General features: G+C 50.1%; 1 protein-coding gene across 3 annotated transcripts in view; it reads right to left on the bottom strand.

The window, feature by feature from the left end:
* TUT7 (terminal uridylyl transferase 7) overlaps positions 1-13,887 on the bottom strand; it is a 1,540,394-nt gene that overhangs the window by 503,943 nt on the left and 1,022,564 nt on the right. For all 3 annotated transcript variants that reach the window (XM_078675707.1, XM_078675708.1, XM_078675706.1), the window contains exon 18: positions 13,482-13,571. In XM_078675707.1, coding sequence (XP_078531833.1) covers positions 13,482-13,571 — 90 coding nt within the window. The remainder of the gene's footprint in view (positions 1-13,481; positions 13,572-13,887) is intronic.

The following is a 13,887-nucleotide window of genomic DNA, read 5'->3' as shown; positions in this document are numbered from 1 at the left end:
TAGCGTCTGGCCACGTTCCTATCCACAGGCTGACCTGTGGCGGGCTTGGACCAACTGCCCACAAGAACGTCACACAAGGCCTCATTCAACGGCAGCAGAGGCTCAGTGGAGCATGCTTGCGGTTTAAGGACCTCAGTGAGGAGGTTAGTCCTCACGGCCGCGACGGGGAGCATCAGGCCCAAGGCCTTGGCCGCCCGCGTCAACACTATACTGTAGGCAGACCCTACTCCGTAGCCACGGTGGGAGGGGAGACAAATCCAGTGTCTGGCGAAGTGTCAATTCCACTGGCCTCCCCAAGCTCATATGTCCAGTCCTGTTGAGACTGGCACTCCTGTGCCAGATGGTCCACAGACCCCTCCCATTCTCCCTCGTCACCCATCACCTGAAATTCAGGATCAACAGATGGGCCGGTTCGTGGAAATAGAAATCTCCATATGACGTCGAGAGCGGCGCCGCTCCGGCGCCGGAACCGAAGGCAGGATCGGGGACGGCGTCCGTAGTCTGCGCTGGGGGCGACACCCGCAGGGCCGGCGCCGGTGAGGTCGTAAGGTCGACCGGCGATGACCCGGATCCGGAACCGGATCCAGTGGGGACCTGCGGCGCCGGGACCAAAGTCGCCCGTGGCCGAAGCACCCGACCCGCTAGGCTCTCCAGCCAGGACCGTTGGGCCCATAGGCGCCACGGGACCCGGCAGAGGAAGGCGGGACCTCATGGCCATGAGGTACCGCTCGACCTTCTCCGGCGTCGCACCGTGCCCAGGAACCGGAAGGTATGGGGCAGGTGGCGACGCCCGCGACTCCGTCGGAGCCGCGTGGGTGGTGTCACCCGAATCCCCGGCGAGCGTCGGGGTGGGTCGGGAGAACGATGACGTCTCTCCGACCTCTCATGCCTCTTACCTGAGGACCTGGATCCTGAAGACCAATGCAGACTCTCGGAGCTACGGGGGCTCCCGCCTAGCCTTAGACGTCAGGGCCCGGCAGTCGGAGCAGGTGCGGTCGCCGTGGTCGAGGCCTAGACACTGAAGGCACCGGCGATGGAGGTCGGTAACCGACATCAGTCGGCTGCACTTGGAGCAGGGTTTGAACCCGGGCATCCCTACCGGCACGGTAGGAGTCGAGTGACTCGAGAGAAAAATGATCAAAAAGATCAAAAAGTTTAGTAAAAAAATGGTTAAGGGGTAGAGCTTCTAAGGATCTGCGCTAACTGGCGCGGAAAAAAGAAGAACTGACGTCAACGCGCGAGGGCAGCGTCTAAGTACTCCGATGACGTCATTCCGGTGCTAACGATGCCGAAGACGGACGCGGAGCAGCGGACGACGCCTGCCGGCGCGCAGGGGTATTGCTACGCAAAATTTTCCGGATCCAGTCTGACGCCTGGGGATATTCTAAGGTAAGGATTCTATCACTAACGTGTCTCTTTCAGATGAGCTCTTTTTCCTTGGGTTCATACTTGAGTCTCCAGCACCTTTCTTGCCTGCGGCACTGCCTTTTAAGAAATCTAAGCTCCTCTGAAAACCAAGGTTCAGTAGGGGCTGTCCTGGTAATTTCCCCCGGTATTTGGGAGACGATTGCCCGTACTGCGGACCCTATCCAGTCATGGTATTCTAGGTCTGCTCTCTCTGGGGCAAGGGATAGCGGTGGTCTGTTATGACTACGTTCTGAAGATAACTCAGTGTATTCAAAACTATGTCAGAAAAAGTGACTCTGGCTTTTTATAGGCACCTTCTTGTTGCCTGCAGAAGAGGGCAAGGTAAAAGTGAGCATGACCGCTGCATGGTCAGACCAAGATAGGTTGCGGGGTGATTTTAAATTTCAAGAGCCGACAATCAGAAACAAGCATTGGCATAGCCAATAGGTCTCGCCTTTGGGACCTTATAAGTGTTTAGCCATGCAACAGTTGATGTTGTTGCACTAAGGATATTGTGCTACATAACTAAATACTTATAAGGTCCCAAAAGCGAGACCTATTGGCTATGCCAATGCTTGTTTGGAATGTATCAGTACACAAAGCCGTGAACAGGGCAGTTTACCTATCCACGCATGCATTTTTAGTCTGTGTAGTAAATATTCTTCAAGGAGTCAGGAGGCCTGTTCAGCACACACAGTGGATGGCAGGCAGCCCAGTCGCTGGCCATGGATAATTCAAAGGCTCTCTGGCCTGTAGGGAAATCAGAAGGCTTCACGACAGGCCGGTGTCTCTCACTGACTGGTCGGGTGGGGGCAAATCAATCACGGCACATGCCTGGGGGGGGCTACTTTGCATCAAGGAGCTATTTAGCATGCTGCATATTGCGACATTCTGCGATTTGTCTCCATTTGTTAATGCAGCGTCGATGCTGCTTTGCGACAGCAAAAAGTTGTCATTCCTCTTCGTAACGCCGCACAGGTGGGCTGATTATCAAGGTGTGGAGAGGTGTGGGTACAGATCTGGAACGCTGAGCTATGACTTTAAGGGAATGCAAAGAAAGCTGTGAGTACAGAGCAGACTCAGACTACTGCCCAGGGAACTGTAAACTCATAGAGCTATCTCTAAAGAGCTGTGTGTAGAGAGCGATACAGAAAAATATGTAGTGAGAGGAGTGTGTAGAGAGCTGTGTAGGTTGCACTACGAAAGGAGAGCTGTGTGTATGGAAAGTGTGAATGGAGAATTGCGAGAGGAGCATGAACAAAGAGCTGTATGTAGAGACATGTATATAATGGCCTATGTATACAGAGCTGCTCATTGGGAAGTGTGTATAGTTTTGTGCAGAGTGCGTATCCTATGTATGCAGACAACAGAAAACGAGGCGATGATATGGTGAGTCGTGTTGAGAATGCTCTCTCTAGAAAGCTGTGGTGAGATAGCTGGGTTTAGAGAGCTTTGCTTAGAGATATGTACATTGTGCTATGAATGGAAAGCCCTGGATAGGGAGCCATCTTTGACAAGAGCTGTGTGTGCAGGGAGAGCTGCAGGCACAAAGCTGCCTATAGAGATCTGTGACTGAGAAACTGTGCGCATAGTGAGATGTTTCTAGAAAGCCGTACATGGAACATGTGTGCGTTTTGTTGAGAGCTATGTGAGGAGTGCTACGTTTAGAGAGTTGTGTTCAGATCTGTGTGTAGACATTGCACATAGAGATGCACCGAAAGAGCTGTGTGTAGAGTGACAAATATGAACAAGCGCGCGCGAAAAGCCTTGGCCGCGCGTGGGCCGAAAGTGAAAGTGATCGCGATGCACTTAATTACCCGTGACGGAGAAAAGACAGATGGCTGCTGCGTGCGTGAACGCGCGCGTTACCGCCAGCTTGAGGCCAGCAAAAGCCTCTGGTAGCCCTTTGAAACTAAAAGTCGACCTAAAAACGCATCCAGTAGGTGACTGGCTTTGTGAGTAGGACCTTCTGTCAGCTGTGTCAAGCCAACGCTAGTGAGACTGTCCATCAGTGCCTTCGAATCGGTGTCCTGTACATTATCTAAATGAAAATGTAAGTCTCCGATCATGGTGTAATCCTGGAAGTTAACTATATGTTCCAATAATTGCCCCAAGGCTTGTAGGAAATTGGCTGTGGGTCCAGGGGGGCGATAGATCAGCATCCCATTGAAAGAATGGGTGTGATTGATAGCTATTTGAAAAGCGAGTGCCTCTGGCGGGAATATCGTTAAAAGAGGCTTTTAAGTGATTCCTATAAACAACAGCTAGCCCACGCTTTTTTTCCCCTCTGCGGTCCTTCCTAAAGATGACAAAACCAGGAGGAATAGCTACTACCAGGTCAAGCCCTGAAGCTACATCTGCCCAGGTTTCTACCACGAACAGGATGTCAAGCCTTTCATCTTCGGTGAAATTGGCAAATTCAAACTTGTGTTTGATAATCAAGCGTGCATAAATTATGGCACACTGAAGCCTAGGCTGGGACTTAAAGAAGGTCCCTATAACTTTGCTTTTAACATTGGAGAGCTCTAAGTTACATATATGGCATTTCCAGGGGTGTGAGTGTGTGACCTGCACAGCACAGACTGGAGGTGGAAAAAGCCAGCAGAGTCTCTCCGGAGTATGCGGGCATATTGAAGCAGGCTCACCTGAAACCGGCAGTGTGGCTGGAGCTGTGCGCGGGATGGGCGCAGACGTGCATGCCTTTGGTGCACCAGCGGCGCGCCCGCTGTGCGTCCGAGTCCGGGCCGAATTAAGTAGTGGGCAGGAGCAGCCTAGTTAGTAGAGCTAGACCGTCAATTGCCCCAATAATGCGTCCTACGATGCAGCTGTACTCCCCCTCTCGCCTGCTCTCTCCACACAAACGGCCGTAAGGCGCCGCGGTGGACGGGACAGCGGCAGGAAAGTGAGGTGAGTGCAAGTTAGTAAGTTTAAAAACAGTTAAGCTAAAAAACTAATGCTAAAAAACAGACCAAAACAAATAAGAAAGCAAGAAATGCAGGCAATAGAGCAAATTGCGCACTGGAGTAGCAACTATAGTGTGTATGCAGGGGATAACAAGGTTAAGATGCAATCAACAACTGATCTGTCCGTGGCTGGGGCAGCGAAACACCGAGTTTAACAGGCAAGTGAAGATCTGGTGTTTCGCTGCCCCCATCTTGCTATGCTAAGGCTTGTCCCTTTTTTGGGAGGTGCAGAGGCGACTAGAAGTTGATCAGATTTTTTGAAAGTTTTAGGTCTATCAATATAACATTTCAGGCACCTTATGACATGCAGAGAATGAAGTGCTCTTTCTTATCCGCTTGAAGAATTCTGGAAATATGCCTTTAAGACAAAGGGTCCTTAAGGTTAAAATCTGTTGGTACCTTAGCTATGAAATGAGGGTTCATATATAAAATAACAATGTACGTTTTAAATTGCCAGTACAGTCTTTGTATTGTAAACACTTGTATTTCGGTAATTCTTCTAGCCTATGAGAAGAGCAGTCTTCCACAAAAGAGATTTGATGACTACCTTGTGTATGAGCTCAAAAGGCCCTTGCATCAATTGTGCCAAGACTGTATGCAGCTACCATGCAATTGGTGCTTTATTATAGGGGAGTAAGCTCTAAATAGCCCTTTTAAAAAATCTATAACGAGCCTGTCTGACCATAAAGATTTTTGAGTCCAGGATCTCCCGAATCTCAACACTGCTGCCAGATGAACCCTGCTTGAACTATGGAATAATCCAGAATAAGCTAAGCTGGGTAAGTATGGTAATTATTGTCATTATTGCATTCTTGGTTTCCTTTTATTGGGCTGTCTGGAGAAAGCCACTGTAGTGGGAGGTCGATTGTGCTGTGTGAACTGCTGCGATATCCCTGCTGTTGGTGAAGATAAAGGTGATATCTGTTAGATTGATAGCCTCCTCTGAAAGTGTATTGACTTCCACCCATAGCACCACAAAATGACTAAAACTGGCGTTGCTGGAGAACTACTAATGACCTTGCTGTTTCCACATCAGCCTTTACTGATTGAAGCACATCATCAATATGCTTTCCAAAAAAGAGCTTCTCCATTATACGAAATAGCCATAATTTGTGACTCTATCTTAGGTCAAAACGATGTTGCTTTCAACCAGTCTTGCCGTCTTAGATGCCGATATTGGTGCAACATAATCATCCCATTTGTTTCCCTGATTATAATGTATTTCACCTTCTTCAGGCTCTTTATACTAGTCACCTTGAACCACATCATCATCATCATATATAGTAATTGGTTCCAACTGTCTTGGATATGGAATAACTTTTTGCTGTGCACCAGGGCTCTTTTCCTGTGTCCTTATCCCAGGAGAACTTGATGAAATACCAGCTGGGGATGTTAGATTTTGGTGCTGCTGTTGGGGTGTAGTTCCCCCTTCCGGTAATCTCTTATATTAATCACCAAGCATTTGGCAACAGTCTGTAGCCAGAGCTATAGGAACCTGCATCACTTGGTCCTGAAATGTCTGTTCCTCAAATGTTTCCTCATAAGGACAGTCTTCATTAAAATCTTCATAGGATCTTCCTTTGTCATGGCGCCTCTCTCTAAAGGAGAAATCCCTGTGAAATTAAGTTGCCTCATACAGAGCATATTCCTCATCCGTTTCCTGGCATTTTACATACAGCTGTGATGGGCTACTTGCAGGCCGGCAAAGGCCATCATCCTCTTCCTCTTCAGTACCTCCTATTTCTAAATGTCGTATGAGTGGCCAAAAACAAACATTGCTTGGTGAGGTTTTGTTCTGGTCTTATCAAAAAGCCCAGTATTGTCTGTTGGCTGGCCCGTTAACAGAGCTTGCTTTGAGGCTATAAACTTGTGCTTAATCCTGTGTCTCAGCCGGTGGTGTCATGGTGCAGCCGTCAACTGTGAAGTCGGCGGGGCGATCACCAACAAAGGCATCGACGGATCGTCTGTCGACGGTCCAGCCGTTTTCAGTCTAGATGACGATGCAGCTGCAGGCTGTTTAGTTTACGATGAAAACATCATCAAGATCAGTCCTGCTGTTAAAGATGCAATGGATACCGTGGCAGTAGTGGTCATTGTCGAACAAGTTACTTACCTTCGGTAACAATATATCTGTAAGAAACATTAGTTACTTACAGATTCCTCACCATAGAATTACCCGCAGGCGTCGGACTGGATCCTCAAAGTTTTTCATCAGCAGTACCTCTGAGCGTCGGAAGGTGGTGTTGGTTGGCTCCGCATCCGTCGTTGGCATCGTGTCCCCCGGGATGACGTTGCGTTAGTTACCTAGACACAGCCCTTGCATGCTAACGTCAGTTCTGTACACGACTTTCACGCCAGAAACTCAGACCCATGCAAGAAACTGACCACTGGTGCACAAAGCTAGGGCCCTGAAAGGATATCCTTAACCCTAAAAATGAGTTCGCAGAACGGGGAAGATGGGTGAGGCGGTAAGGAATCTATTAATAAGTAATGTTGCTTACCAATGTATTGTTACCGAAGGTAAGTAACTTGTTCATCTGAAAGAAAACGTTAGTTATAGATTCCTTACCTTAGAATAGATACCCCATCAATACCAACCCCGGTCTGCGAACCAATATTACACCAGAAAGTCCTGGAGAACAGAGCGGCCAAAGAAGTCGTCTCTCCGAACTTGAATGTCCAGGCAGTAGTGTTTCGTAAAGGTTTGCAACGATGCCCACGTAGCTGCAGGACCGATATCGTTCAGAGGAACTCGTCGCCCTAAAACAGAATTGTCTGCCGTCGCCCTGGTGGAATAGGCGCACAAGCCCACTGGAGGCTCCTTTTTGGCCAGAGAATAACAGGCCTTGATACACAAAACGACCCACCGAGGCATAGTCCGTTTCTGTACGGGCCAACTGTTTTTGGCGCCCATGTAGCCAACAAAGAACTGGTCATCTACCCAAAACTATTTTGTGCGGTCTAGATAAAAAGACCATGCACATTTTCAGTCCAGACGGTGGAGCCTCTCTTCCTCTTTGGAAGGGTGAGGAGGCGGAAAGAAGGTGGGAAAAGGGATGTCTGCCCAATGTGAAAGGCAGTAACAACCTTTGGCAGAAAGGATGGACGGGTTCTGGGAACAACTTTGTCCGTATGCCCACAGAGAAAAGGAGGTACAAAAGGGGGTGGTGAAAAGGAGGCTTTGATGAAAGAGCCTGGAGCTCACTCACTCGCCTGGCAGAAGTGATCGCCACCAGGAATGCAGTTTTGAGAGTTAAAAGCCTCAAAGGACAGTTGTGAAGTGGCTCAAAGGGAGCGCACATTAAATAAGTTAAGACCAGATTCAAGTCCCACTGAGGCATAACGAAAGGATCAGCTAACAACTGGGGACTTGAAAAGAAAAGGTTCATCTGGAAGCCGAAGTAAGGCAGAAATGGCTGAGAAATAGCCATTGATAGTGCCCAGAGCAGAGCCCTGCTGGGCCAAAGAAAGGAGGAACAAGAGAACTTCAGAAAGAGGGGAAGAGAAGTACGAGTTACTTACCTTCGGTAACAATGTATCTGGTAGAGACGATTCTAGCCGCAGATTCCTTCACGTACAATTATCCCCAGGCATGAGACTGGATCTGGAAACGTTTTGCCACAGCATCACTGCAAGCTGGGCAGCATCACGCGACTCCACCCAGGCAGCGTACGTGACGTCAGTGAGGTCACATAAGCCCCGCCCCGGCACGTTTACGTCAGTTTTCTTCGGATAACTTTTCCACACCACAACGCGGAGCCACCAGACAAAAAACTGTGGGAGCATGGGAACAGTGTGCGAAAGAGTATAAAAAAAGAGGAAGACACCATAAGGAACAGTGCAACACTGCAGTGTCCAATGACAGGGGCAGAAGGAAGAGCAGAATCCTGAGCAGCCACCCTGCCAGTACGTAGACCTCCTTCCCCCCTTACACCCGGAGACAAGGAACCCGCGTAAAAAGTCATGACACATCTAGCAGGCCTACAACCCTCATCCCAAAACAAGGAAGGGGAGCCAGTTCCAAAACAGACAGGAACCACCAACCTCCGAGCCACCCCAGCATAGAGGGCAACCACCACCAAGGAACAAGGGTGAGGCACGACCAGAAGACCCCAACTCAGAGGTTAGCTGAGGGGCCAGGACCCCTAGCAGCAAGAGGGAGGGGAGGGAGGGAGGGAGGGAGGGGAGGGAGGGAGGGAGGGGAGGGGAGGGCAGAGATGGAAGGCAAACCTCCCCAACCTGGAGCAGCCAGAGCAGCAGGGCACAGGAGCACCGTAACCCCATCTTCCAAAGAACCAAAGAGGAGGAATGAACAGCAACAAGACCGAGCCACCGTCAAGAGAAACGAAGGCACTCACAGGAGAAATAGCCCCCCACCGGGAGGCGAGTACCGAAGTTCAGCCCAGGGGTACTCGCAGAACGGGGAGGAAGGGCGAGCCGTGAAGGAATCTCCGTCTAGAATCGTCTCTACCAGATACATCGTTACTGAAGGTAAGTAACTAATACATCTGATAGAAACTACTAGCCGCAGATTCCTTCACGTAGAATAGATACCCTAGCAATACCCACGGGGAAGGAGGGTCTGCGAAAGGACCCCACCATGCTGGACAGGACAGAGGGTTCCACAGGGGACCAGACCTGCGAACCAGGGAAGTAATCTCATCCCTTCCAGGCAAGAGGACCCCCACAGGCCGAACACCAGCAACCCCAAGAGGGATGTAGGAGGAAGGAGGGAGACTGAAGAGGCCCGTACACTCACAACAGAGGAACTAAGGGCAAGGCCGGAGAGGCCGATGCACCCCACTCCACCTCCAAGTGCCGCCTTGGAAATTCCAACATGCAGATTTGCAGACATCGAGTGTTCTCTTCGGTGGCAAATAGATCTAACCAAGGCTCTCCCCACTGTCGAAAGAGACCTTGGACCACCTCCAAGTGAAGATGAAGACGCCAGTCGTGATCCATCATGCACAAGCCGCTGAGTTCATTCGCCATGGCGTTCAGAGAGCCTGCCAGGTGTTGAAACATCAACCTAATGCCTTGATGTTCCAGCCATGTCCAGAGGCGCAGAGCTTCCTGACAAAGGGTCCAGGACCCCACCCCGCCCTCTTTGATGCAATACCACATGTCGGTGGTGTTGTCCTTAAACACCTGCACTACTCTTCCCCGGACAAAGGGAAGGAATGCCTTCAGTGCAAGACGAATCGCCAAGAGCTCCAGACGGGTTGATGTGGAGCCCAGACTCTGCCGGAGACCAGAGGCCCCTGATCTCTGCCTCTCTCATGTGGACGCCCCATCCCAGGAGTGCCGCATCTGTCACCACTGTGAACTTGGGGAAGGGAGAGGGATCTGCCATTGACCCAATTCTGGTTCGTGAGACATTGTCGTGCAGTGCCCTCTGAGATATGGACGCAATCGGACAGATTCCCCTCAGGCGGCACCCACTGGGACTTCAGGTCCCACTGCAGAGCCCACATATGTCACCCGGTATGATCGATCAGCAGGAGACCATGAAGCCCAACAGCCTCAGGGTCATTCTGATCAAAACCCGTGACAGAGGCTGAAAGATCAGAATCTTAGCCTGAATGTCCTGAACTCGTTCTTCGGGAGGATAGACCCGAAACCGCGTTGTGTCCGGAACCACTCCGATGAAGAGGAGCTTCTGAGAGGGAATCAGGTTTGATTTTGGCACACTGATGGAGAACCCCAGCGAATGCAGGAGGTCGGCCATAGTCTGGAGGTGGAAGACGCGTGCCTGGGGCGAGCCCGCCTTTAACAGCCAGTCGTCGAGATAGGGGAAGACTGACACCCCTGATCTGCTCAGATGAGCTGCGACCACCGCCATCACTTTCGTGAACACCCGAGGGGTGCTATAAGGCCAAAGGGGAGCGCAGTAAACTGGAAATGCTCGTCGCCTATTGTGAACTGCAGGTAAAGCCAGCAGGACGGGGATGTGAAAATACGCGTCCTGCAAGTCCAATGCTACCAACCAGTCTTCTGGGTCGAGGGCAGACAAGACCTGAGGAAGCGTCAACACTCTGAACTTCTCCTTCCGGAGGAAGCGGTTGACGTCCCTGAGATCCAAGATAGGACGCAGTCCCTTGTCTTTCTTGGGGACCAGAAAGTAGTGGGAATAACAACCTCTATCTACTTCTGGGACAGGAACGCGCTTGATGGCTCCCTTGGCCAAGAGAGACGTAACTTCCTGCTTAGAATGGCCAGATGATCCTGCGACATGTGGTGGTATCTTGATGGCATGGCTAAAGGGGTAGTCTCGAAGGGGAGAGAGTAGCCCCTTCGGACTATCTGCAAAACCCACCTGTCCAAAGTGATGGTGCGCCAGTGGGGGAGGTGATGGCCAATCATGCTGCCCACTGGCGTTTGACATGAAAGGTCGGACTAGGAGGGTTTGGAGGCTGCTGCAGAGGGAGGGTTGGTGGACTGGCCTGTCCGCTGCCCCCCCGGAACCACGATGGTAGTTCCCACATCCCCGGCCGCGAGAAGGTTGGGTAACTTGCTGCGGCCTGTGGTTCTGGGCTGGACGTAGCGGGGCACGCCTTCTGTAGCCACATAGGGGGCAAAAAGCAGACTGCGCAGGGCGGGTGGAGAAGTCCTAGGACTTGGCTTTAGCCCATGAGTCCTTGAAACGCTCTAGAGAGTTGTCTGCTTTGTCGCCAAAAAGGCAACGGCCATCAAAGGGCATGTCCATTATGGTGTTCTGGACATCCCCAGAAAAAACAGTCAACCTCATCCAGGCGTAGCGACGGAGCGCTACGGATGTTGAAATGGTTCTGCGCAGAGAGTTGGCAGTGTCCAGTCCACAACGTATCACAAACTTCGCTGCATCCATCCCAGCGGCAACAGCCTGGAAAAGCACTGTCAGGGCCTCCTCCGGACACTGAGGCAGCACTTGCGCCACTGTATCCCACACAGTGAGAATAATGGCCCAAGACACATGCAGTGTTTATGGACCGCAGTCCTAAGCTGGCATAAGAGAACATTTTCTTTCCAAGGTGGTCCGGCTTCTTGGATTCCCTTTCCGGTGGCGCGGTAAGGAAGGCATTTTTGGAAGTGGAGGCTTGGACCACCAAGCTCTCCGTGGTGGGGTGTTGGGAAAGGAAAGTGGGGTCACCCAGAGCTGGGCGGTGGCGTCAGGCAATCATCCTGTCCACGTAAGCCCTCGAGTTGGGCCTGGACCAAGTGCCCAAAAGGATGTCAGTGAGGGCATTCTTAAACGGAAGCAAGGGCACCGGAAAAATCGCAGACAGTAAGGTTAGTCCTGACCGCCACCATAGGAAGCGCGATGTTGAGAGCATCGCGCCGCCCTACGCAACACCACGGCATGCAACGCTCCCTCCTCCGTGGCCACAGTAGGAGAAAACATGCCAAGGTCAGGCGATGCGTCCAAACTACTGTTCCTCTCTCCAGTCCGGTTCACTCTCCTGGTCAGCTAGAGGGTCACCTGACCCCTCCCAGTCCTCCTCCTCAGTGTCTGGGTGTTATTCTGGTTGAAAAGGGGCCCAAGGAGTGAACTGGGGCATAGGACGACGCCGGTCTGGCTCCGGGTCCACGTTGGGATGGAGGCCGGGGTGGTGCCGGAGGAAGCAGCGGAGGCGTAATGAGGTCAACTGGCACCGATGCGGATCCAGGCCTGGTCCAAGGGGGACCTGCGGCGCCGGAGGCAAAAAAAACACGGGCGGTGCGGATCCGTCCCTGACATCATAAGATGACAGGGACAGCAGGGCTTGAAGCTGGGCATCCCTCGTGCACCTTAGGAGTCGAAGACTCGAAAAAAACAATCAACAAAAGTCGAAAAAAGTTAGTAAAAAAATGACGGAGGTACTGCTCTGACCGGATCTGCGCTGGCTGGTGCAGAAAAAGAAAGAACTGATGTCCGCACGCGAGGGCGGTGTCTAAGTAGCTACCGCATCGTCATCCTTGCGACACAACGCCAACGACGGATGCGGAGCTGACCAATGCCCCCTTCTGACGCGCAGAGGTACTGCTGACGAAAAACTTTCCGGATCCAGTCTGACGCCTGGGGGTAATTCTAAGGTAAGGAATCTATAACTAACGTGTTTCTTTCAGATGACAGACATCCTAGCCGTTTTGCTGCCTACATGTGGGATCTTTGAAGGGGATCTGAGATAGGCTTCTTGATATATGCAGAAACTAAGGCAGTTTCAAAAGAAGTGGAAGGTTCTGACTTTAATTTCTTTGGCTTAGGGGATCCTGGAGGTGTTGCATGACTCGACTTCTTACCATGCGGACTTTTGTCAGTCTTTCTTTTTTCTGTTCCTTTTGATAATTTCTAAGGTGGCTTCTCATCCAACTCTTTATCATGTCCGTCTTTAGGTTTTTTTTTAATCTAGAGTTAGTGATCCTTCCTCATTAGAGACTAGAGTTTCAGTAACTTTTCTCTTTTGAAGCCGTAAAAGAAGCCTTGCTTCTCTATCTTTTAGTGTTTTAGTGAATAGGGTATATACAATATCCTCCTGAAGGTCCTCAAAAAAAGCCTCATCTTGCAGCAAGACTTACAGGGCCTACATAAGCCCATGTTGGATTTCTATCAGAATATGGCATAGACAGAGTTAGATGTTCTGAAATAGAGTTCAACTGAAGGTCCTCTGAGGTGACACACAGTTTTCCAGCATAACTGAGCAGAGCTCGGAGAGACTTCCACACGATGTGCAACTAGAAATCTGAGGTGTGGTAACTCTGGAGGACTGGAATGAGGCAGATGCTGCTTTCTCATTGGCTGGAGTTTGGCTCTACCAATAATTATGTGGATAGGTATACAATCCCACAAGTTTTGGCTTTACAGTTTAGTGTTGTTTATTTACACTGCTAATTATAATTACTGAGGGACTCCCACCTCAACGACAGGGAACATTCAAGCATGTGAATCTATGAAAGATTCAAAAATAGCGGAAAAAGATAAACCAACCTGGTGCTGAGGCTACATACCGATCCAAAATATTTTCCAGGCTATGGCAAGTAGGATTTTGGGGAAAAAATAAATACCAGAAGGGAACAAACAATTTGCAAAGAAGAAAAGCAGCATTCGCAATTTAGTTTATTGGCAGAAAATGTATTTACATAAAAAATGTTTACCTTGGTGAAAACCTTCATTATGTAGCACAGATACTTCACTCTGGGGTCAAAGGCTGCATAGGCAGCTAGCAGTTGTGTGTTATGCAGGGCCTACAATGAGATAAGAGGACATCAGATTACTAAGATGTAATCAGCAAGATGTAATATTCCATAAGCTGCCAAAAACCTCAATAAACAAACTACAAAATAAGAAAATAGATATAAATGTCTAACAAATAATAATAATAATACGGCCATTTATAAAGCACAAAACAGCTACCTCCCGAAGGAGGTGTCCTGGCGCTGAAACAACAAAGCAACAGCACATTAAAAACAAGATCAGATATCAGGACCCCCTCCAGGATCAATCCAGGTTAAAAAGCCAAGTCTTGACTGCCTTCCTAAATAGGCATTCTAAGTCAATTTG

This window comes from Lissotriton helveticus, chromosome 2_1, assembly GCF_964261635.1.
Source record: "Lissotriton helveticus chromosome 2_1, aLisHel1.1, whole genome shotgun sequence".
In the NCBI taxonomy this organism is placed as follows: Eukaryota; Metazoa; Chordata; class Amphibia; order Caudata; family Salamandridae; genus Lissotriton; species Lissotriton helveticus.
Note: the sequence above shows the minus strand (reverse complement) of the source record. Positions and strands in the feature narration are given on the sequence as shown.